Source organism: Musca autumnalis, unplaced genomic scaffold (assembly GCF_047663935.1).
Source record: "Musca autumnalis isolate F117 unplaced genomic scaffold, ASM4766393v1 scaffold_3, whole genome shotgun sequence".
NCBI lineage: Eukaryota > Metazoa > Arthropoda > Insecta > Diptera > Muscidae > Musca > Musca autumnalis.
This window is the reverse complement of record NW_027411866.1, coordinates 153,651,908-153,679,095: the sequence shown is the minus strand read 5'-3', so window position 1 is coordinate 153,679,095 and position 27,188 is coordinate 153,651,908. Positions and strand designations below refer to the sequence as shown.

Sequence of the window (27,188 nt, the reverse complement as noted above, 5' to 3'; positions counted from 1 at the left end):
AAGAGCTTTTTCATTGCCTGGAGTTAGTTTTTCTTTCATACATTGGCGCCAATGTTTTTGTTTTGTTTATCAACTGTTATCTTGCTAAAGTTTACTAAATGCTGTCTTTTTACTTTTTTCTCTATTTTCGTATCAAAGAATAAAATCTCTCTTACTCTCTGAAAAGAAGTTAGTGAATAATTATTACTGAAAAAGTAAAAAGACACAACTATAATTACAAAAAGTTTTAAACTGCATGTGTAATAACTAGAAAATGATATAAACGGTAGCCCATGGAAAATATTTAATATGTACGCTTATTGTAGACTTCTCCTGTAGAAGCAGAACATTTTTATAAATATTTTTTGTTTAGGTATTTTATAAAATGACACAAAATGGTATGTTGGGATACTATGGGAAATATTTGTATTTTCAAACAAACACAATCTCAAAATATGTATGTAGTTGTGTGCATTGGCCTATTTTAATTATACCCCCCGTTATTATAGTTAATTTATTTAGCGTGACTTTGTTATTGGTTTGCATATGTAATTTTCTTGAGTACAATGTTACAAATACTACAGATGCCCATTGAAGTCATCGACTATATAAACACTAAACAATCACGTAATATCCCATATTTAAGTTTACGATTTATAAGGATGAACTTTCTATTGATTAACGCGCTTATTGGTGTTATATTACTATGGCTGTACTATCGTTGGAATCATCGAAGAATAATTCAACTCGGCACAAAAATTGGATCGGATAAATTGCAGATGATACTGGGATTTGGACCTTTAGTGACTCCGGCAAGTATGTATTCAATTCAATTTTATATTATTTAATTTTTATACTCTACACCACTAGGTGGGAAGGGTCGAATAATACTCAATGGGGAAATATGCATTGTTTTATTCTTATAAGAATACATCCAATTCCATTGGGGTATTCAAAAAGCTAAGCTTGTGAATGGAAGAAGAAAATATCAACTTTACAATGCACAGTGGATGCATTTCTTTACGACAATGAGACAAAAATAGTAAACATGTATTTATCACTATAGAAGCACCATAACAAATTTTGAGCACGATCGGACATGCTTAAGGTATCGTTTCGATGCTAAAACCATCCATATACATACCAATGAATAATACCAACAAATTTTGTTTCAAACAAAATTGCAAACGCTATCCCAATAAGAAAAACGCCACAATGTTTCTAATTGAAGACACTGGCACGACGTGTGTTGTTTTTGCTGTAAAGCAGACCAACCAAATTTTGGTGTGTGCATTCGTTGAAATTCGACGACACATACTAGTGGAAGAGGTTTGAATTTTTTTCGCAGACACTTTCGTCTGAGTTGTGTGAGGTTGCCAAGGAAAAACTTCTCATTGAACTTTTTTCTTTGCTTACCTTTATACTTCGAGCTGACGATTGATGTTTGGGTATAAAAAGTTTCTTGTTGTAGAAGTTATTGAAAAATAACTTTGGTGGACAATATACACAAACTAGAAACAAGGGAACTGATGAGATCCAGTGGCGTGGATCGAAACTATAGTATTCCCTGCCTTACCCCTTGGCGAACAATGCCAAATCTTTTCCACTAATAAACTAGTTGTTTTAAAATATTAAAACAACAACAATGGGATTAAGCCAGACTATTTTGAAAAAACAAAATTGCAAACGCTATCCCAATAAAAAAAAAACGCCACAATGTTTCTAATTCAAACATCAATATAAAAACAAGCAAAATTATACAAAAACAAGTAAAAAGTCGTTAAGTTCGGCCGGGCCGAACTTTTTATACCCTCCACCATAAAATAGTCTTAATTAAAATGGAATAATTAGGGTCCTTTCACAATTTTAGGTGGAACAACTTTTCGACAATGGATAGACTCCTACTGCCTTCCACTATTGCTTAAATTACACTGTGAACACAAATGTTGGGGCAGAGATAATTCCTTTTGGAGATGAAAGTCCTTGGTGTGTGTATATTAAAAACCCCGAAGGACAGATGCGCCGTCAGTCGAACTTCCGCGTTATCGCGTGATTAAGTTTTTGCAAGAGACCCTGTAAGCCATCATGAATTAGCATTATATCTTTGTTTGTTATTTTTGTAGAGCACTTAAGAACAGTGAACAAAGATATAACGCTAATTCCTGATGGCCCACAGTGTCTCTAACAAAAAATTCATCATGCCATAACGCGGAAGTTCGACTCACGGCGGATCTGTCCTTCGGGGTTCATAACATATTCACCAAGGCCTTTCTTCCCCAAGAGGAATTTTCCGTGCCCCAGACTTTCAACTCCATTTTGTTGCACAGTGTTATCTAATCTAATCTAAAAATATGTGTTCAGCTAGGTGAAAGGTACCACCTACCAAAGAGTCAACCTATCTTTAAATTTTTTGGCGGAAAAGTTTTATAGCTGCAGGGAACTTCACGAGTCAAATTGAGGGTAGTTTCATCAAAACAATGTAGACCCTCAAAAATGGACCCATGTTGACGAATTTTAGTGAAGAAATTTCGTGACCACTGAAAATTCCCGAAAATCGGGAGGTACTGTTATATGGAGGGATATACCAAAACATGAACCTATATTGACGATTATTTTTGAATAGACAAAATTGTAGCTAAAATTCTCAAAATACCGATCATTACAGCTATTTCGGTTAAAAATTGTAGCTAAAATTCTTAAAATACCGAAAATCGGGAGGTACCGTTATATGGAAGCTATATCAAAACATGGACCTATGTTGACGATGTTTCGTTGGAGATGTTTTATGACCACTGAGAACTTCAAATGTCAAATTGCAGCTATTTCGGTTAAAAACTGTAGCTAAAATTCTTAAAATACCGAAAATCGGGAGGTACCGTTATATGGAAGCTATATCAAAACATGGACCTATGTTGACGATGTTTGGCGGAGATGTTTAATGATCACTGAGAAGCTCAAATGGCAAATTACAGCTAGGTCGGTTAAAAATTGTAGCTAAAATTCTAAAAATACCAAAAATCGGGAGGCACCGATATATGGGGGCTATACCAAAACATGGACCTATGTTGACGATGTTTGGTGGAGATATTTCATGACCACTGAGAACCTCAAATGTCAAATTACAGCTGGTTCGGTTAAAAATTGTAACTAAAATGCTCAAAATACCGAAAATCGGGAGGTATGGTTATAAGGGGGGCATACCAAAACATGGACCTATGTTGACGATGTTTGGTGGAGATGTTTCTTGACCACTGAGAACCTAAAATGTCAAATTGCAGATAGTTGGGTTACAAATTGTGGCTAAACTTCTCAAAATACCGAAAATCGGGAGGTACCGTTATATGGGGGCTATACCAAAACATGGACCTATGTTGACGATGTTTGGTGGAGATATTTCATGACCACTGAGAACCTCAAATGGCAAATTACAGCTAGTTCGGTTAAAAATTGTAGCTAAAATTCCCAAAATACCGAAAATTGGGAGATACCGTTATATGGGGGCTATACCAAAACATGGACCTATGTTGACGATGTTTCGTTGGAGATGTTTTATGACCACTGAGAACTTCAAATGTCAAATTGCAGCTATTTCGGTTAAAAACTGTAGCTACAATTCTTAAAATACCGAAAATCGGGAGGTACCGTTATATGGAAGCTATACCAAAACATGGATCTATGTTGACGATGTTTGGCGGAGATGTTTCATGACCACTGAGAACCTCAAATGGCAAATTACAGCTAGGTCGGTTAAAAATTGTAGCTAAAATTCTAAAAATACCAAAAATCGGGAGGTACCGATATATGGGGGCTATACCAAAACATGGACCTATGTTGACGATGTTTGTGGAGATATTTCATGACCACTGAGAACCTCAAATGTCAAATTACAGCTGGTTCGGTTAAAAATTGTAACTAAAATGCTCAAAATACCGAAAATCGGGAGGTACGGTTATAAGGGGGGCATACCAAAACTAGACCTAAGTTGACGATGTTTGGTGGAGATGTTTCTTGACCACTGAGAACCTCAAATGTCAAATTGCAGATATTTCGGTTACAAATTGCGGCTAAACTTCTCAAAATACCGGAAATCGGGAGGTACCGTTATATGGGGGCTATACCAAAACATGGACCTATGTTGACGATGTTTGATGGAGATATTTCATGACCACAGAGAACCTCAGATGGCAAATTACAGCTAGTTCGGTTAAAATTTGTAGCTAAAATTCCCAAAATACCGAAAATCGGGAGGTACCGATATATGGGGACTATACCAAAACATGAACCTATACCCATATCCTTTGGGATATAAGTTTGTTGATCACTACGAACCGTAAGTGTCAAATTATAGCTGATTGGGTCTGCAAATGTGGCGAAGAACGTCAAAATACCTCAAATCCGGAGGTACCGTTATATGGGGGCTATACCAAAGAGTGGACCGATATAGCCCATCTTCGAACTTGACCTGCCTATGGAAAAAAGACCCTCGGGTGCAAAATTTCAGCACTCTATCTCAATTATTGCGGACGCTAGAGTGATTACAACAGACGGACAGACGGACAGACAGACGGACATGGCTAGATCTTTATCCTGATCAAGAATATATATACTTTATAGGGTCGCAAATGATTAGTTCGATGTGTTACAAACGGAATGACAAACTTAATACACCCTCCATACTATGGTGGAGGGTATAAAAAGAAATGTTTATTTATTAACAAGAAAATAGTTTTTTGAGTCATGGAAAATTAACCATATTCTGACACCAAAGGCCTGAGGCCTTGATGAAAAAAGGATCATTTTGCCAGGCTTATATCTTTAAAACCGCTAAGAATTTTGGTTTACTCGTGGAATAATAACTGTGAACACATAAAATCAATTCAACCTCATCTTCAAGGTCAAAATCGTTAAGGTCAAATTTCCGTTATAATTTTTTCTCCGAATTTGGTCTACAGATATCAAACCGATCAAAATTGAATCAAACAACCAATTACAAAAATGTACCTTAGATCTCAATAAATAACTTTTTGGAACATACGAAATCTGTAGAAATGGTTCTTTAACGTCAAAATGACAAAACAAATGCGATTTTTATCCTCTTTGTTCGGTTTCTACTCCATAGAAACTAAACCATTCAAAATTCAAGAAAACAATCAACCACAATAATGTCGCAAAGATTTCAATAAACAACTCTCTATGAACGGCTCTTAAAGGTCAAAATAGTAAAAAATATAGAAAATAATTGATTTTTTTAGTATTTTTCTCCGATTCTGGTCAATAGATACTGAACCGTTCAAAATTCAAGAATACAAACAACTACAAAAATGTACCTAAGATCTCAGTTAACGACTTTCTAGAACATATGAACATTCTAGGAACGGTCTCTCTTAAAAACAACACATGAATACAAACATTAAACACGGAACAGAAACCCGTACCAACACCTAAAAACGATTGTTCACATTTTGAGGTTAGGTCACAAAATTGATTATAACACGCGGCGCACATTGGGGCAAGATTCCAAAAAACAGAGATTAATTCAGGGAAGCATTTGGGTAATAAAATGTTAATATTTTTCGAATGTTTACACCTCAATCAATATAACGGAACAGAGTTTTGGTGCAAATTAAGGGATGGAAGATGTATATTCGAAGCCCTCATAAATGGGTACCATAAAAACTATGAAGTGTTTTTACGGTTTTGCCTACAGTTCTTATTTGATTAATCTAAAATCTTCCAATATGACTAATTATTGGTTAAGCTAATATTTGGCAAAAAATTATAAAGTTAGGTCAATATTTTCTTGTGGCTCCCATACAAAGATATCTCCCAATTTTATGTATTTCGAGAGTCTTTACCACATTTTTTAGTATCTTCTTCTTCTTTATTTGCGAATCCGATATTCGGATGTAAAGCGATCATACAATATTATTGTTTACAAGTTTTAAAATGAATTTCAAATATATATATTATCTAGTTGTAGGTAAGTTCTCGATTTTTAGCGGCATTTAGTAAGTTGGTTTCATCTCTGTATCCCGTCCAGTCTTGAATGTTTTTTAACCAATATATCTCTCTCCTGCCTCTGCTTCGGCTTCCTTCTATTTTCCTTTTTATAATATGTTGTAGAAATTTGTATTTTGTATTTCTCATAAGGTGACCCAAGTATCATATTTTTCGGGATTTGACAGTATGTAGGAGTTGTCTTTCCTGGTTCATTCTTCTCAGTACTTCCTGGTTTGTTATGTGAGCAGTGTATGGTATCTTCAAAATTCGTCGATATAACCATATTTCGAACGCTTCGATTTTCTTTTCATCTGCACTTTTAATTGTCCACGTTTCAGCTCCATATAATAACACAGACCAAATGTAACATTTCGTGAATCGTATCTTTGTTGCTAGACTTATCTCGTGATTTGTTAGTACGTTCTTATATTTGAAAAATGTGTCTCTGGCCATCTCCACTCGACGTTTGATTTCGTTTGATGTATTCCATTTGTCGTTTATTAGAACAACAAGGTATTTGAAGTTCTTTACACTTTCGACAGTCTCGTTCTTTATTTGTAGTGTTGTATCAAGAATCAAATCGTTTCTACTGACAACCATATATTTTGGCTTTTTTATATTTATCCTGAGACCATATATTTCGCTTGTGTGTGTCAGTTTGTGTAGGAGTTTTTGTAAATCAGATATACTGCTAGCAAGTATGGTGGAATCATCGGCGTATCGTATATTATTTATCATTTTGCCGTACATTTTTATGCCCATGCGTTCTTTTTCAATTGATTCACGAAATATTCGTTGGGAGTATATATTGAAGAGGAGGAGGGGTGATAATATGCATCCTTGTCTAACACCTTTGGATATGAGAACTTCGTCTGTCAATTCGCCGTTTATTTCAAGTCTCGCCGTCTGGTTCCAATATAAACTGCGTATGCATCTAATTTCCTTTTCTTCAATTCCAATATCTCTCAGTATGTCAATCATTTTATCATGTTGGACAGTGTCGAATGCCTTTTCGTAGTCTATGAAGCATATGAACACATCCTTATGAACGTCTCTACATTTTTGAACAAGATAATAGAGATTCCCGGGTACCCATACCTTCTTTGAATCCGAATTGGGATTCTCCCATAGCAATTTCACATTTAGAGTATATTCTCGTGTGTATTATTCGAAGAAAGATTTTTAAAATATGACACATGAAACTAATTAATCTGTATCCACAGCATTTTTTTGCATTCGACTTTTTTGGTATCGGTATAAAAGTTGATATTAGCCAATCGTTTGGGTATTGACCTGTGTCATATATATAGTTAAACAGGCGGACAATCAATAACACATTGTCTCCATCTATAAGTTTTAAAATTTCAGAAGGAATTTCGTCAGGTCCAGTTGATCTCTTATCTTTCAATGATAGAATGGCATATTCCACTTCTGATTTAGTGATTGGGTTTCCAGATAGATTAGCATTTCCGTTGTGTTGGTATATTGAGCGTCTATCGTCGGTAAATAGTTGTTCAATATAGTTTTTCCATGTATTCTTTATACAGTCAACCAAAAAAGTCTACATACACCCTATAAATCCCGGGTTTAAAGGGTAAGGAAGCATTTTTATGAAAATCCAAGTACATAGTTCTATCTCATATCCCTAATAAACAATATTACATACATCAAAAATATATTCCATAATACGAATAACGGTAAATGCAATAAAAATTAAAAAAATAATAGGGAAAAAGTGTACATACACCCAATGAAATATAGAGATTACCGTAAAATTTATGGAATAAGCAATACAAATTTTACATTTTATTGCTTTATCGAATGTCTATGGTTGTCTATGACATATTTAAGACAAAATAGGAACATATTTGTGGATTAATTGCCGTTATTTAAGGTCAGACTTCGCGTATAACTTGTTAAAGCGGACCCTTGCAGATTTCTTTGAGTTTTTGAGGTTGTTACTTTATAAAACCCCAGAAAATACAGTGGGACTGATAATTTTGAGATCCTAGAGCGCTTTGAAGTTGTCCTTGTAAACATTATATGCTCCTGAACTTCGCTAAATATACGAATTCATGAGTTTTCTCATAAATTTTATAGTTTTCACAACATTCCAAGGGGCAAATTACATGCAGAAGCCTTCGAATTACCTTGTAATAAGGTCCGGTACAATCCTCGAGCATCCCTTGAATCAGCAATGTAAAAGTTTCCGACATTTATAGCGCTTCAAGAGACCCTAACGATCATAATACGAAAGCATAATAGTAAACAGTGTAAATTTCATACAAATTTCATGCATTCTTTGGAGGTGCTTTTATTTTGATGCTTTGGAAACTTTTGGAGCGGGTTTGCAGAATAATGTTGTACATTACTGATTGAGTTAAGACCCAAAAATGTATTACAAGGTTATTCTAAGGTTCTTGTGTGTAATTTGACCCTTGAAATGCTGTGAAAACTATAAAATTTATGAAAAACTCAGGAATTCGCATATTTAGCAAAGCTCAGGAGCATATATTTTCCATAAGAACAGCTTCAAAGCGCTCTAGGATCTTGAAATAATTAGTCCCACTGTATTTCCTGGGGTTTCATAAACTACCAGACTGAAAAACTCAAAGAAATCTGCAAGGGTCCGCCTTAACGAGCTATACGCGAAGTCTGACCTAAAATAACGACAAATGAAGCACAAATATGTTCCAATTTTGTCTAAAATATATCATAGACAACCAGAGACATTTGATAAAGCAATAAAATGTAAAATTTGTATTGCTTATTCCATAAATTTTACGGTAATCTTAATATTTCATTGGGTGTATGTACACTTTTTCCCTATTACTTTTTTAATTTTTATAGAATTTACCGTTATTCGTATTATGGAATATATTTTTGTTGTATGTAATATTGTTTATTAGGGATATGAAATAAAACTATGTACTTGGATTTTCATAAAAATGCTTCCTTACCCTTAAAACTCGAGATTTATAGGGTGTATGTAGACTTTTTTGGTTGACTGTATGTGCTGTCTCAAAAATTGGTTGATTGTTATTATCCATCAGTAGTGTTGGCGATGTTCTCCTATATATCCCAGCGGCTTCTTTTAACTTTTTATGTAAATTAAAATCGTCATGTATGTGTTGCAAATGTTCGATCTCTTGACATTTTTGATTGAGCAGGGAATTTTTGGCAGCTCTGGTTGCTGTGCGAATCTCTTTATTGATCTCCCAATAGCGTTCGTAATTAACATTTTTATATTTTCTTCGTTCCTCTATAAGTTCCATAATCTCGTTGGTCATCCATTCCTCTTGGGTTCTTCTTGTGTGGGTTCCTGTGTAGCTTTTTGTTACTTTACATATCGCATCCTTCACCTTGTTCCATATATTATCTGCATCGTTTGCATCGATATCTTCAAGTTTGTTGTTTATTTGTTCTTTTATTTCATTTCTGGCTGTTGTATTTTGAAGTATTTCAATATTTATTGTATGGGGTTTCTTCTTTCTTTTTTGAATCCGAGCCAGTTTAATTCGAATATTGCACATCAAAAGATTATGATCTGACGGCACATCAGCTCCTGGATATGTCGAACATTTGGTTACACAGGTCCTAAATCTGTTGTTGATCATTATATAGTCTATTTGGTTTCGTACGACATTTCTTTCGTTATCTAATGGTGACTTCCATGTGTATAGTCGTCTAGGATGTAGCCGGAATATTGTGTTGGTTATTGTCATTTTAAATTCTTGGCAGAATTGGATTAACCTGTCTCCCCTTTCATTTCTTTCACCAAGTCCATATCCCCCCGTTACTCCATTTATTTCTTCGTTTCCCACTTTGGCGTTGAAATCTCCTTGAATTTTTGTTATTTCATGTGATTTCGTAATTTTTAGTAGTTCACTAATTTCTTCATAAAAAATTTCAATCTCGTCGTTGTTTCCATCACATGTAGGGGCATATACCTGTATAATGTTTAAATTTATGGGTTTTGCTGAGATTTTAATCATCATAGTTCTCTCTGACTTCGGAACATATCCAACTACACAATCTGCAATGTTTTTATTGACAATAATGCCAACCCCTCTTCTGTGTATTCCCTCCATATTTCCAGAATGGTATACCAAGGCGTTTTTGGATTCAAAATTGCCGCTTTCTGTCCACCAAGTTTCACTGACACCTTGTATATCAATTTTGAGTCGATTCATTTCATTGATGGTGTTATTCAATTTGCCAACTTCATATAGGCTTCGGACATTCCAGGTCCCAATTTTTAGTTTTTGGTTATTTTTACCTCCGGGGATTCTTAGCACCCTCGTTTGGCCGGAGATTGAGGGCCGTGTGTTTTGATTTGTGTTGTTCATATTGCATGATTTTCAAGGGAAATTACTTCAGTGGTTTCCCGTTGCCTTCTGAAGGGTGTGTAGTTTTCCTTCTAGATTTCAGCCGCTCCACAGGAGAACAGACCCTGTTTACAGCCGCCCAATGTGGGAACAGACGCTACAGTTATGGCAATTGGTTATTTAATGGTATATTTATCTGTAAATTAGGATTTATAGTTCTGAATGCCTAAGAATTAGTCGTGCGAAAATTTGTCAATATAGGTCAAAGTTTTGGTACAGCCCCCATACAGAGGTACAGTCAAATTGGGGGTTTTTCGAAAATTTTAGGCATATATCGCAACTAAACTGGCTCAGATTGTGAATTGTGCATTTTGAAGAGATTGAAAATATTTTTATTAAACATCATCTCCATATATTCTCGTTTTGGAATAACCTCCATATAAAATATTCCGCTACTTTTTAACTCTAAATACTTTTCAAAAATAGCGAAAAAATATACATATACATTTTAAATTAATTTTTAATATGTTTCTAAACTTCTTTTGCCATAAATATATTTTTCTAAGATTCTAATATCTAATGAAGTTGACGATTCCATTCTAAAATGACGATTCGATTCTTAAATGCGTAAAAAATATTACACTTAATGCACCAAAAAATTTAATTTTTTATGGTGCTCTTTAAATTATTAAAAATTCTTTAGCTTCAACACAGTGTAGCTGTACAAGTAAACAAAATATGATCTTGACATTTTGGTTAGATATTTCGAATTTTGTACCATATTACCATGTAACGACAGTTATACCAAAAAACTAATTTAATTTTTTTTAATTAATCTCATGTTTTTGCGTTTTCACCCCTTGTGTATCGCCATCATTTCATATAAATGATTATATAGTACCTATAACATAGTGGTGGACGTGTTCATGTTGTCTTATGTAGGGTGAATACTGACATTAAGCCAAAACACAACATACTGCACAACAATAACAGAGAAAATGAAGACAAAAACCCAAAATGCAAAAAATTTGACCCAAGGCTATTTCCACCATATTTGGCATAACTCAAAATGCGCAAGCAAGATGCAAGTTCTGTTTGCGCAATATCAAAGACAACAAATAAGAGAAAAATGCAAAAAAATTTCTCACGACCTTCTCGACACTTTTTTTTGTTATACTCCAATATATTTCAAAATTATGCAAAATCTGGACACATTTTGACGAATTTTTTAAACACATTTCTACAAGACTTTTTCAGAACATTTTTTTCCTAAAATATTAAGAATTACTTCTGTTTGAAATGTCCATTTTGAAAATGCCAAGTTTATGTAGCAAAAACTACGTTATTGCGATTTAAAAGCAGCAAAATTTAATACTTTTCACCTGTTTCTTAAATTTTAAAAATATGTTCAACTTTAACACTGTGCTACACGAAAAGTAAACAACATACGAACTTACTTACTTAGTTGGCCCATTACAGAACATTTGTTCCATAGACCGAACTAAGAAAAGATCTCCATTTCTCTCTGTTTTTCGCTTGACTTTTTGGAATACCGCGCCTTGTCATTTCTTCATCCACTTGTATGCTCCATCGAAGCTTAGGCCTGCCGATTCTGCGTGCACCGCCATGTGGCATGTATTCATACGCCTTTTTAGCGGGTTCATCATCGCTCATCCTCATGATATGGCCTAGCCAACGCAATCGTTGCATCTCGATACGTTTAACTATATTCATGTCTTTGTATAGCTTATATAGCTCGTGGTTCATACGACGTCGATATTCACCGTCAACGCAAATCGGCCCGTAGATCTTTCGAAGAATTTTCCTCTCAAACACACCAAGCACTGCCTTATCTGCTTGCGCAAGTACCCATGCTTCGGAACCATACATTAGCACGGGTAGTATCAGCGTTTTGTATAGTGTTATTTTTGTTTGACGAGATGTGGCTTTGTTTTTAAATTGCTTACTTAGACCATAGTAGCATCTGTTGGCCAATACAATTCTTCTTCTTATTTCACAACTGATGTTGTTTGTTGTGTTTATGGCAGTGCCGAGGTATACGAAGTCTTTTACTACCTCAAAATTATAGGAACCAACTTCAACAGTTGGTCCTATCAGCTTGGTCTTCTCGCCGTTTACCACCAGACCCACTTTAGCAGATTCTCCTTCGACCTTCATAAAGGTATCGGTTACTTCTTTTACTGATCGTCCCTTGATGTCTATATCATCAGCATAAGCAAGTAACATGTGGCTATTGATGTATTCGTAGATTGTGCCACTTCTTTTTTTGCCTCTCGTATAACCTTTTCTAGCAGGATGTTAAAAAGATCACACGAAAGGCTGTCTCCTTGCCTGAAACCTCTTTTGGTACAAAACTCTTCGGAGAGGTTATTTCCTATTTTAACTGAAGATCTTGTGTCAGTAAGAGTCATTTTACAAAACCGAATGAGCTTTGCGGGGATACCAAATTGAGACATGGCTTGGAATACCTTTGAACGTAGCGGGCTGTCGAAGGCTGCTTTATAATCGAAAAAAGGTGGTAGGTGTCGATCTGCATCGCTTGGGTCTTCTCCAGGATTTGCGCAGGTTAAATATCTGGTCAATGGTGGACTTGACAGGTCTAAAGCCGCATTGATATGGTCCAATTATTTCGTTGACCATGGGCTTTAGTCGTTCGCACAATATCCCTGACACTATCTTATAGGCAATAGGGAGACGACTTATGCCCCTATAGTTGGAGCATACAGTCTTATCTCCTTTCTTGTGGACGGGACATAGGATGCTCAGGTTCCAATCGTCGGGTACGCGTTCTTCCTGCCAGATGGTGCTAACTAGCTGATGCATACACCTTATCAGCGCGTCGCCTCCAGTTTTAAACAGCTCGGCTTGTAAGCCATCGGCTCCTGCTGCTTTATTATTCTTCAGCCGGTTGATTGCTGTTTTTACCTAATCTTGGCCGGGCGGTATACATTCTATACCATCTTCTGGGATTGGATCTGTGGTATCATCGTCTTCGCTACTATTGGATACCAGCAGATTGGAGAAATGTTCCTTCCATATCCTGAGCACGCTATCTGTATCTGTTACCAGATTACCTAGCTGGTCTCTACAGGAGGATGTGCCTGTACCAAAGCCATCTGTTTGATGTTTCACACTTTGGTAGAATTTTCGGACTTCATTCTGGCTCCTGTACATCTCGATTTTTTGACACTCCCGCTTTTCCCTTTCTCTCTTTTCTTGCGGAAAAGACGTTTCTCTTCTCTCCTTTTCTCCCGATATCTCTCTCGTGCGCTACGCGTTGCTACTGATTGTAAAGTAGCTCTATATGCCGCATTTTTAACTTCGGTAGCAGCACGACACTCCTGGTCATACCATGAATTCCTTTGTGGAGGTCTCTGGAATCTGCGGCTGTTTGCATGGAGTGGGCAATATGTTGCCATTGTGTTGTTATGTTATCGGGACAAGGAGTGCTCGCGTAAAGCAATTGGGCTAGTTGAGTGGAATATGCTGTGTCTATCTGTTGTGTTTGCAGCCTATCGATGTCCAACTTCCGCGTTGTGTATGTTCGTGCTTTATTTGCAACGTTTAGACGGGTACGTACCTTTGCTGCAACAAGGTAGTGGTCCGAATCAATGTTTGCGCCTCGGAACGATCGTACATCCAACACGCTGGATGAATGTCTTCCATCTATTACAACATGATCAATTTGATTACTTGTTCTTTGATCTGGAGACAGCCAGGTGCCCTTATGAACTTATGAACTACCATGTTTTTTGCAGCTGCAAAGTCTATCAGCCTCATACCATTGTCAGATGTTTCACTGTGGTGACTGAATTTCCCGACTGTTGGGCCAAAGATATTCTCCTTTCCAATTTTGGCATTAAAATCGCCTAGAATGATTTTAATGTCATGGGCAGGGCAACGATCATATGTTTCTTCTAAGCGCTCGTAAGATATATCTTTGGTCGGTTCGTCCTTTTCTTCAGTGGGAGCATGAGCGCAAATAAAGCTGATGTTGAAGAATTTAGCTTTTATTCGAATTACAGCAAGTCTTTCATTCACTGGGGTGAAGCTGGATACCAGATGTTTTAGTCTCCGACTAACTACGAATCCACAACCAAACTCATGCTTTACGTCATGGCAGCTATAATACAGTGCGTCACCTTTAGGTGTTGTTGTGACGCCTTTCCCAATCCATCGTATTTCCTGTATGGCAGTAATATCGACCTTGTACTTTGAATGTACAGCCTTGTACATTCCAGGTGCAGATTCGCAGATCATGGTCCTTAAAACGTTTGCGGGGTTCGTCAACTTTAGAGGGGTTTGTTTTTCTTTTCTTTCGTTTTTTCATAGTAGGATGTTTTTTCTAGGGGAGGGTTACTAACCCGACGCCCAAACCCAAGTTTTTAACGTTCTTATGGGTGAACGCGCGGCACATGTTAGCTCACTACCTTTAACGGGTGTTAAAGAAAGTTCCCCAGGTGACACCACGGGGAGGTCAGTGTCCATTTGAGATGAAAGAGGGACCAAGATAAATCCTGGGCTTTGTCATGTTAAAGCCGGTCAAGACCGTTGCTTGGTATCATTCATCCCCTACGTCACCAAAAAAAAAAAAATGTTTATGGACATTTAATCAAAATACAAAAAAAAAATATTTAATTTGACAATATTTTGGCTAAAATTATTATGAACACTAGGTCCAATAAACACTCACGTATATACACAGAAAATATGCTAATACCTTCAGTATCAACTTCCATTTCATAAATCGTGATTAATGTTTATATTGATAATGATATAAAATTTTTTGTAAATACACTTGATTTGGTTTATTCACACAGCACTATTTTCAAGAAAGTAAATATGTTTTTTGATGCTTGCAAAACAAGATACAGTTATAATTTGACAAAACATTATTAGTACAGGGAAATTTGTCATGTTTAAGTCAAATTGACAGTCATAATACTGTTATACACAGACATCAAATTTTTGATTTTTGTCATATGGGTGCATCCACTGTGCAATGATGAAAAGTAGGTTAGCGTACTCGATCAAACAACGAAGATATCGTAATTTTTATACCCTCCACCCATGGTGGAACAAATAAGGTAAAGTAAATACTACAATAAATACAGCTCAACAACAACCACATCGAAATTTGTTTTTGTTTGTAATGTTAGTGTCACCGGTATATGTAAACAAAATAAGGAAATGTCTATAAATTATTGGAATTAAAAAAAAAAAACTAGTAACTTTTCACATTTGATTGAATATTTTGGAAAACATGAATGAAAATTCGTTACATTTTCAATCTGAATGTTGCCATATGCATAATTATATAGCAGAAAGGAGAATTCTTGCAAACATTTTTGGGGTCGCAGGAAATTCATTGAAAAAGGAGAAGCTGTTTCAATCTTTTGTTTTTTAATATCAAAGAAGCACATGTTTATTGGAAATAAATATATTTTTTTAATTTAACAAAATAGCACACATATTAAAAAATGTTGTACCGCCTCTATAAGTTGTGGTTTACTGTGCTTCACGTCGTTCGTACTTGGAGGAGTTTATATGTCATTGGTATGAAGAAGTCTTTATGGGAAATAGTTTTTTTTTTCGAAATGATATTTTTTTTGCTCAACAAATATATGTCCCTAATTTACATCGAAATAGAAATAAATATATTAAATGTCGTATGGAATTTGACACTAACGTTACAGCCCAGTTCAATTAGCTGGGTATTGATGTTACCTTTGATTGTTGTACCATGCCCTCCAAAAGGGACGTACGCAGGATTTCATTTGGGGGGGGGGCAACTTCACCAAAAATCATGAAAATTAAAAATGTTGTGTATCGTTACATAATGCTATTTTAAACGTTGTTTAGTTGATTTTATGTATATGCAATATTTCCACAAAGTATATGGCGAAAAACAAAATTTTTTTACAATCGATGAATCCGAGTTTCACCCTTTCAGAATTCGCGAACTGTTAACATATTCTATATAGTATGATATACATTCTTTAAACTGAAGTGTTTTAGGAGGAATCCCATAAGGTCGACCATTAAAATTAATTTACGTGGAAGCTGTGTTGGCATCAATGTAGAAAAATAGGTAAAAATGGGTTGAAGCCAACAAGTTTTTTTATGCTCCCTTCCGATTTTAGGCTTAACCTTATATTTTATAGACATATGCCCAAAGAAAGACTCAAAGAACACTTCATGGGCAATATGATACTAGTGTATCATTTTTTGATATATCCACTGCATCCACCTAAAATTGATGCTGACATTTTGAAGCCGGAATTTCGGGGTTTTTTGAATTGTTTTAATAATTCGGACGCGCAACAAGATAATATTCAAAACTCACATTAGGATTATAAAACTCGTGATTCTACGTCGTTTAATGCATATCTCATGAGTGTGCTCCTTACAGCATCCTAGTAATTGGAGTCTAAAGGCCAATATTTGATGCGTGATTTTTTTTAAAAAACCTATTTTTTGCGTTTAAAATTTACAAGTGCCATTCAATTTCCTTTGTACCCCGCGTGAATTTAGTTTTTTTACGCGACGGATCTAATGAGACCTTCCGCGATCGAATCCATCCACTAAAACCGCGGATATAGATACCCTGAAAATAGGAAAAGCAGCAAAAAATTATTTCGAAAAATCCGCGTACTAAGCCGCGATTTTCTTGAAATTTTTTTACGTAAATGGAATCCTTTATACGCGATTATAATATTTGCGAAAACGCGTGTCATAAATTACTGAGATTCGCGTGTAATATGGGTTTTTCACCAAAAATAGAATGTGGAGGCACATCCGCGGTTCTTGAAGAATCTAATTAAAATTGGTATATTTGCACGTATTTTTGATAGGCGCTGACGAAACCGGATGCGCATCAAAATCGTATGCACATTGCGCGACTTTCACCAACTTTAAGGTTTTTTGCAGTGTATGATGCAACTGGTGGCACACAATGGCCCCTGAGTGAAACATCGAAATATGCATAAATTTTGACAGAGATTGATTCGCTGTATCCAAAAACGGATGCGCATCAACCGACTTTAACTAATTCGCGAATAACAGGCTTTTTAATTATAATATTAATTGAATGATTGTAATTTCAATATTACTCTTAATTTCCTACCCTTATAAGTTATCACAGTAATCAGTTAAACGCTCGCGATGGTAAACCATATGTTTTGATGAAGTTTTAACTGTATACATTCATTATTCTATGGGATTTTAGCAAAATAGTTGGAGAACTCCCAAATATTTTTTTCTAATTTTTAGAATCAAACCAAAAAAATATTTGCAACAATATTTTCCAACAATAAGTTTTTCTCTTTTGTTGTTGCTATAATATGCAATTTATGTACCCAATCTCTATAAATTTGGTATCATATTTTTCTACGCATTGTCTAGATTCCGCATATATTCTTTAATTTATTTTTGAGGGTTTGTACGGATTCTGGGACAGGATAATTTGGATTTACTTCAAAATTTTTTTATTATTTGTTGACTTTCCGCGGAAATAATAATAAATTTAATAACTATTTAAACATCTACGAATAGATATGGACTGCTGTTAACGATTTATGCATACATTTTCTCATAACAACAAAAAATATATTTTTAAATATTTTTTCTTTATATGAGAATAAAAACCGCTATAACTTTTGCGCGCATTGGCCAATTTCGTGAACGCGAGCAGATTTGAAACCGGATTTTTTTTCCTTTACCTCTGTACCAAAAATCGTAGATGTGCTCGTAAAAAAAATTTTTAATTTTTTTCAAATGGAATTGTAAAGGAATTTTGTTATTCGCCATATACATTCAATAGAGAGAGATCACAATATTTTAGAAACAAGATTGACATTTGGAATATTAGTCCTTGGATGTATATAATGTATAGAATGTAATGTATAGAATTGAAAATGAACCGTATCAGACCACGTTCGGTATAGTCCCCATACAAAAGTGTTTAACCAATTTCTCCAACAGAATTGAAGCAATAACTAAAAAATATATCAATTGAATATTACCCATATAGATTTACGTTTTGGTGTATCCCAGAATTTTCACCCACATTACCTCTTATTTGGCATTTTGGGTTCTAAATCCCACAGAAAATAGCTTTCGAAAGATTTTCTATAATTCAAGGCAATTAGCATAATTTTTAAAAATATCGTACGTAAAATGGATTTTGGAAATCCTTTTGGTGGGAGAACCTCCAAACAAAAAGCGGTGAAAATAGATCCACGTTCGAATACAGGGATTGCATCCACGTTCGAATACAGGGATTGCAATCGCGAATATTTCGAATAGAGATATACAGGGGTTGGAGGATATAAACAGTTCGGCCCGAACGCCTTTTCTTCTTTATAGTACACTAGCTGAACCCGGTGCGCTTTGCTACCCCGACTTAGATAACATATAATGGAATATTTTTTTAATATTTTAACGTATAAATATAGGAGATATGAAGGCGTTCCCTACCCATTTAGGGCTGTTTTGGAGCTACTATGGTATTTTTGTCTATTTCAGGAGGTAACACTCCTCCTAAAGCCTTTTCGACTATAGGTATTCCTACGGCAGTTATATGCTCTTACAGTATTAATTTCTCTTTATTTGTACAGATTGGATTTGGAGTGAATAAAATTAAGAATAGAACAAGGTTTGAGAACCTTAGGTTTGAGGATAGTTGTAATTTATTTTATAAATAGGACTTTTTATTTCCAGGTCATATACATATTAACATATTGTGGTATCTTAAGTTACTCTTAGGATAACTCCCATTCGTATTCATAATTTTTACTCAAATATTATTTAGTTATGTATATCATATTAAAACATTATTCTCATAAGTCTTTCAAAGATATAATATTTAAAGCTGTAGCCTTGGTCAATTCCTTCTCAACTATGAGTACTTTTGTATATAATGATGACTTCTAAGTATCTTCAAAATTTCATTGAAATTGGACATACGTAACAAAAACATGAAAATATATATGGGAGCTATATTCCGATCTGAACAGATCTCGCTATCATTTTGCACATTTATTTTTACACCAAATCCCGTCTCATATTCCAAATTGCAATGAAATTAAACATACATAACGTGTTTGGTGCACAACATGCAGGAAATCGGCCGAAAATATATATGGGAGCTATATTCAAATCTGAATCGATTTCGATATAATTTGACACTTTTGTTTCTAGACAAAATTCCGTCACATATACCAAATTTCATTGAAATTGGACATAAATAGTGTGTTTGGTACATAAAATACAAGAAATCGGCCGAAAATATGTATATATAGGGGCAACATCCAAATATGAACCGATTTCGGTATAATTTGGCACATTCATTTCTAGACCAAATTCCGTCACACATTCTAAATTTCATTGAAATTTGACCTAAATAGCGTGTTTGGTGCATAAAATACAGTAAATCGGACGAAAATATATAAGGGAGCTATATCCAAATTATAACCGACTTCGATATAATTTTGCACATTTATGTCTAGACCAAATTCCGTCAGACATTCCAAATTTCAGCGAAATTGGACATACATACAGTGTTTGGTGCATAAATAACAGGAAATCGGCCGAAAATATATATATAAGGGCAATATCCAAATATGAACCGATTTCGATATAATTTGGTGCATTTATTTCTAGACCAAATTCCGTTACACATTCCAAATTTCAGCGAAATTGGACATATATAGCGTGTTTGGTGCATAAAATACAGTAAATCGGACGAAAATATATAAGGGAGCTATATCCAAATTATAACCGACTTCGATATAATTTTGCACATTTATGTCTAGACCAAATTCCGTCAGACATTCCAAATTTCAGCGAAATTGGACATACATACAGTGTTTGGTGCATAAATAACAGGAAATCGGCCGAAAATATATATATAAGGGCAATATCCAAATATGAACCGATTTCGATATAATTTGGTGCATTTATTTCTAGACCAAGTTCCGTCACACATTCCAAATTTCATTGAAGTTGGACAAAAATAGCATGTTTGGTACATAAAATAAGGAAATCGGCCGAAAATATCTGTATGTGGGAGCTATATCCAAATCTGAACCGATTTGAATATAATTTTGTAAATTTATTTCTACATCAAATTCCGTCACAAATACAAAATTTGGAGATTGTGTCTGTAATAGTTCTAAAGATATTTGCATACAAAATCTAAATTTTTTGGAGATACCTCCGGTTTTGATGCTATATCTCCAGATCAACGCGAAATTTCAAAAAATGATATAGCCTATTTTCATTTCAGGCCATGTAGCAATGTACCCTAAAAACTTCAGTAAGATCTGTTTAGCGGTTTTCGAGTCTATAAGGCACAAACAAACAAACGTACAAACAAATTTCAATTTTATATATGGGGAATTCCAAGTGAAATCGGACAGTTCTGAAAAAAGTAATTTTTGATTATAATTGTTTTTGGTTCAATTTATGCTCCTAGCCAACAGAACATTTTAGTATATTTTAAAATTATTTTTTGACCAACGGTACAGAGATGTCGCCTTTTGAATTATCGAATTTTTTAAGAACTATGTTCAAATAAATACTCATAACTTCTTTAATATTGGTCCAAATGGGACCATCTTTTTTTTGATTTGTTTGTTTTTTTATCAGCTATCGAAAGAAATATTTAAAAGAAAAATGCACAGTGGGCTTCAATGCAATTTTCGGGATTTAATATTTAAAATCAATTTTTAAATATGATTGCACCCTTCGATTTTTTCAAAAAAAATTATGTTAAACTACGTTCAATTACAAAAATTTTAAGCCCTATGTGGTAATGGGATTCGGACGATTACTATTTTTTCTGAATTTTTTTAAATTTGTCAATACAATTTTTCCTTAATACCTTTGTCCAAAATTTGTATTGCCTGTATTTTTGAAGCTAAGAGTACATATTTATCATTATATATTATATATTTATCATAAAAAATAGAAAAAAAAATCCACAGTCGACTTTAATGGAATTTTCGCTGATGCATTTTCAAAATCGAAAAATGACGCAGTTTTTAAGATGTTTGAGATAAACTCATAAATATAAAATCAAAACAAATATTTATAAATGAAACTTTTAATTTTTTTAATAAAATAATAAATTTTGGACAAAGGTATAAAGGAAAAATTGTATTGACAAATTTTAAAAAATTCAGAAAAAATAGTAATCGTCCGAATCCCATTACCACATAGGGCTTAAAATTTTTGTAATTGAACGTAGTTTAACATAATTTTTTTTTGAAAAAATCGAAGGGTTCGTTCATGTTTAAAAATTGATTTTAAATATTAAATCCCGAAAATTGCATTGAAGCCCACTGTGCATTTTTCTTTTAAATATTTCTTTCGATAGCTGATAAAAAAACAAACAAATCAAAAAAAAGATGGTCCCATTTGGACCAATATTAAAGAAGTTATGAGTATTTCTTTCCATGTAGTTTTTACAGAATTTGACTTTTTCAAGGCGCGATATCTCTGGAACCGTTAGTCAAAAAAATTTGAAAATATACTAAAATGTTTTGTTAATCAGCAGCATCGCCACAGCAAAAAATAAAGGAAATCAAAAACCTCATCTTGAAAAAGTGTCCGATTTCACTCAGAAATCCCCATATATAGATATCCAGATATCACACACTAACTTCAGTCGAATTAAAAAAGTTTTTTATTATTGTAAGAAAATAATTTTCTTTAATGACATAAAAACACCAAAACTTTACTATTTTACCAAAAGCGATAGAGTCCGTAAAATCCAACTTAAAATTCAGAAAATTACATTAAAAAAAAAAAACATTTTTATCAAGAGCCGGGCGAATTCGAATCCAACACGCAGTTCTGTTTGAGAGTCCTGAAAAAAATAGGTTAAGTCGAAAAACTCCATCTGATACCTCAATGGTTGTTGTTCCCGCTTATTATTTTGATGTCATTTATTATGATGTCAAGCCTTCAATTTAGTTGGCCGCAAGATTTAGAGCTTTTGGACCAATCCTGACATAACCATAGACTCACCCACGAAAAATACAATATCGCTGTGAACAAGACAGCAAGGAGTACCATTGGTCAAAATGTGCAATGATTCTTCGAATAGCCCTTAAACTACACTTGTGTTGAATTTTGTGAGGGATGTATCCGAAGATGGTGTCCCAAATTGACTCTCTTGGTACTTCATATATGTACGTAAGGAAGTAATTTTAGGATGTTCAAAGTTTCGGTCAAATCGTATAATTAAAATTCTGTGTTGGAGGAACCTGAAAGAGTTGATCTATATCGATCCATATTCGAACCTAATCTATGTCTGGAAAAAATCGATTTGGACTTTCGAAAGTTATTGTGCTCAAGATTATAGGGAAACATTTTGAAGTCTTGCGGGGAAAACCGATATGACAAAGTTGGGATAAAATATTGGGAGATCCAAAATTTGGACCAAATCTATTGATCTGTTCGGATGAACTGGAATAAATCGACTCCAAATTGTTTGACGCGGGTTTCGTCAAAACATTATTTCGCTGAGGTACATTTTTATCGTTAGCCTAACGGCTGATGGTACAATATCACGGTGCTCCTGAACCAACGTTAAATGAAAGGAGCTTACAACTGGGAATTTCTGCGGGTTCTGAAACAGCAAAGTTCGTAGATGAGAAAAATCCAAAAATAAGAAATAATCGCTGCAGGGATTTTTGAATAAATCACGGCTTAAGTTTTAAGGTTTTCGCGATTTTGAAACCGCAAGTCTTATCGAAAATGTTTTAGCTGTGAAAATTTGTTTGATTTGTTCCTAGGTTTTACCATTTTTATGATATAGAAGTTCAGGTCACATTTTTATGTTTTTTGTTAGGTTTTCGCGATTTGCTTGAAAAGGTAAGTCTTATCGAAATGGGACTAGAGCAAATCTTATAGCTGCTAAGATTCTCTACAAGATTGGCATTCGTATTTTTGTCCTAGGTAGTACCATTTTTGAGATACATATATAAGTTTAAGATAGGAAATTGCAGTTATGATATTGTTTTATAAGGAGACGATACAGTCAGTGAAATGAAACCTACGAAAATATCATAAAGGACAATATTGTAGAGAATTTTCACTGCTACAACATTTGCTTTAGTTCCATTTCCCAACGAAATAAAAAAAAAACTATGAAACCCCAAAAATGGGAACTTTGACCGCGATTTATTTAAAAAGCGCTTCGGCGATTTTTTTTTTTGTTTTTTGATTTTTCTCATCTATGAACCACCAATTAACCCAGGTGTAACCTTCTTTCATTTAAAGTTGGTTAAAGAGCGCTGTGATATACAATACAAATTGGAAAAAATTCAGATGTGCATGTTATTTATAGCAGATATTATCACTTTCTGATACACAACAATAAATTAATAATTAATAAATTTTTCTCCATTATTTTCTCACAATATTTAGCAATAAGTTGAAATAAAATAGGAATACAAAATTTTGATTAAGGCAATAAAAAAATTTTCTAATTGGTTTTCGAGATGTACTCCACAGAGAACCCTTGATATGTCGTACATATTGTCCAATAGACATTTCCTTTTATGTACTTCTAATCCGTACAATACTGAATTTGTAATCGTTTTGAATACAGAATGAGTTTAAAGCCTCAAGGCCTTTATATTCATTACAGAATTCCACAACACTGACTTGGCATAAAGAAGGAATTCAGTTTTACTCTAAGTTTCTCTCAAAAAGAGTATTTAAAGAAAAAAATGTTTAAATATTTCTTAGACAACTTGTTAATAAAGTACAATTTCAGTACATAACCTTCAGAGCATTTGAAACTTCAAAAACAAAAAATTATTTTAGAGAAAAAACTCAACAATTTGTTAAAGTAGCTCAAAAAATCTAATTGGATCAAACCCCTGCGTACGTCCCTGCCCTTCACCATAGCATGGTGGGTTTATTATGTTTGTTTTTTTCGTTTGTAACGCACTGAAATAATTGATGAGGATACATTTCTAAATTGATCTAGCCATGTCCGTCTGTTGTAATCACTCCAGAGTTCACAATAATTGTTGAGCTAGAACGCTATATTTTTGCACCCGTATGTCTTTATGTCGTACACATGTCAAATTCGAAGATGGTGTATATCGATTCACGTTTTGGTATGGCCCCAATATAACAGTACCTTCCGACTTTCGGAATTTTGAGGATTTTAGCTGCAATTTTTAACCGAATTAGCTGTAATTTGACGATTCACGTACTCAGTGGTCACGAAACTTCTCGTCGTCAACATAGGTTACTGTTTTGTTTGGTATAGCCCCCATATAAGAGTACCTCCCGATTTTCGGTATTTTGAGGATTTTAGCTAAAATTTTTAAAAGAATTGACTGTAATTTGACGTTTGAAGTTCTCAGCGGTCAGGAAGATCCACCAACAAAAATGGTCAACATAGGTCCATGTTTCGGTATTTAGGGATTTAAGCCACAATTTGTAAGCGGATTAGTTTAATTTGATACCTGAGGTTCTCTGTTGTAACGAGATTTCTCCACCAAAAACCGCCAACATAGGTCTATGTCTTGGTATAGCCCCCATATAACGGTTCCTCCCAATTTTCGGTATTTTGAGGATTTTAGCTACAATTTTTTAACCGAAGTAGCTGTAATTTGACGTTTAAAGTTTTCAGCGGTCACGCAAAGTCTCCACAAAAAACCGTCAACATAGGTCCACGATTTGGTATAGCCCCCATATAATAGTACCTCCCGATTTTCGGTATTTAGATGATTTTAGGTAAAATTTTTTACGAAATAGCTGTTGTTTGACGTATGAGGTCAATGGTCACAAACCTTTTCCACCAAACATCGTCAACATAGGTCCATGTTTTGGTATAGCCCCCATACACCCGTAGTTCCCGATTTTCGGTATTTTGGAGATTTTAGCTACAATTTTTAACCGAAAATACTGAAAATTTGATGTTTGAGGTTCGGAGTGGTCACATCAACATAAGTGCATGTTTTGGTATAGACGCCATATAACCGTACCTCCCGATTTTCGGTATTTTGAAGATTTTACCCAGCAAAAAAGTCCTACCAAAATCATGGGTTTTGTAAGGGATTTTTGGCAGCCGTAACTACTCACAAACCCCCTTTCTTCCCCATTATTTTTACAAGGGCATGTCGCACTCAGTTTCTAGTTATTTTATGACCACTAGAATAATTAGTTATTCTGTGGCCACTAGAAGTTGCAAAGTAAGGTGAAAAAAATTCTATTTTTAGAACAATTGATGTAGAGAATTTTTTTTTTTAATTTCATCACACTTCTTACTTTTATTTTATTTCGCTATCTGCCCGAATTGAACCCACGAACCCTCTGATTTCTAGATAAAGACTCTACACACTGTGCCACGCACACGAATATTAAGGGTTGCTTAAGAACTTAAATGTGCAGTGCACATGTGCACCACGAACTGTTATTTTTTAATTAACAAAAGCTCGCGTGCCTACGGTGAGCGTTGAACACACAACCCCAGGATTTATAGTCGGACACACACACACTGTGCCACCGTCCTCATTACATAGTGAGGAGTAAAGTAAGTAGGTTTGCCTTGTACATTTTTTAAGAAGTAACCCATTATTTTTCAGATTACTTGCAATGCGAAAATAAGCTTGTTTACATTATTTTGTAATGGGTTACGTAATGACTAACGGATCCGAATTTTTCCTGGGTAGCTACAATTTAGGTCCATGTTTTGGTATGGTCACCATTTAAAGGAGCCTCCCGACTTTCGGTTTTTTGGATTTTAGCTACAATTTTTGACCCAAGTATCTGCAATTCGAAATTTGAGGTTCCAACTGGTAACAAAACTTATCCACCATAAACTTAGGTCCACACTTCGATATAGCCCCCAGATAAGGTTGCCGACCGATTGAATACACTTTTATGCTTTTTATACCCTCCATCATAGGATGGGGGTATATTAAGTTTGTCATTCCGTTTGTAACTACTCGAAATAATCATTGTAGACCCCATGAACTATATATATTCTTGATCAGCATGTAATTCTACATCGATATAGCCATGTCCGCCCGTCTGTCCGTCTGTGGAAATCACTCTAGCGTCCGAACGGATTGACGTCGGTGGATGAAATTTTGGGAAAATCTATTATATGTACGCAGGACTTTGAAAGCGGGCTATGTAGGTCCACGCTTTCGTATAGCCCCCATACAAAATGACGCGTAACGTGTCGTCGTTTTGAGGCATTTGTAAGATATTTGTCCCATTTTACCACCGAATTGGTTGTAATTTAGTATTTTGTGTCTCTAGAGACCATTCCTACCAATGTTGGTTTATATAAGTCCACGTTTTGGTATAGCCCCCGTATAACGCCCCATTTAAAGTACGCGTCACTTTAATATATTTTGAATGTATTAGTCCCATTTGACAGCAGAATCGGTTGTAACTTGGTATTTTGTGTCTCCAGAGGCTAAGAAACATTTCTACCATAAAATGTTTATATAGGTCCACGTTTTGATATAGCCCCCATAGGACGATATCTCCCGATTTTCGGTATTTTGAAGGTTTTAGCCTCATTGTCACACCGAGAAGGCTGAAATTTGGTATTTAGTCTTTGTTGGGGGTATAAAACTTTCCCCCAGAAATTTGTAGGTATAGGTCCACGCCACGCTAAAATTGTGGACAGGAAAAAAAATAATTATTCCGTTTTAGTTCCGAATATTTCATGGTGGAGGGTATAAAAATTTCGGCCCAGCCGAACTTAACGCTTTTTTACATGTTACAAAATATTTCCACAGAGAAGAATGAAACTATTATGATTTAGAGATCAACAAGAAAAAATCTTCTTTGTGCAAATATTTGAAGACAAAGTTG

At 34.8% G+C, this 27,188-nt stretch overlaps 1 protein-coding gene across 4 annotated transcripts in view; it reads left to right on the top strand.

Moving 5' to 3' along the window:
- The first annotated feature begins 550 nt into the window (after positions 1-550).
- LOC141397966 (probable cytochrome P450 313a4) overlaps positions 551-27,188 on the top strand; it is a 71,445-nt gene continuing 44,807 nt past the window's right edge. For all 4 annotated transcript variants that reach the window (XM_073975002.1, XM_073975004.1, XM_073975003.1 and 1 more), the window contains exon 1: positions 551-795. In XM_073975002.1, coding sequence (XP_073831103.1) covers positions 564-795 — 232 coding nt within the window. In that variant the 5' untranslated portion in view covers positions 551-563. The remainder of the gene's footprint in view (positions 796-27,188) is intronic.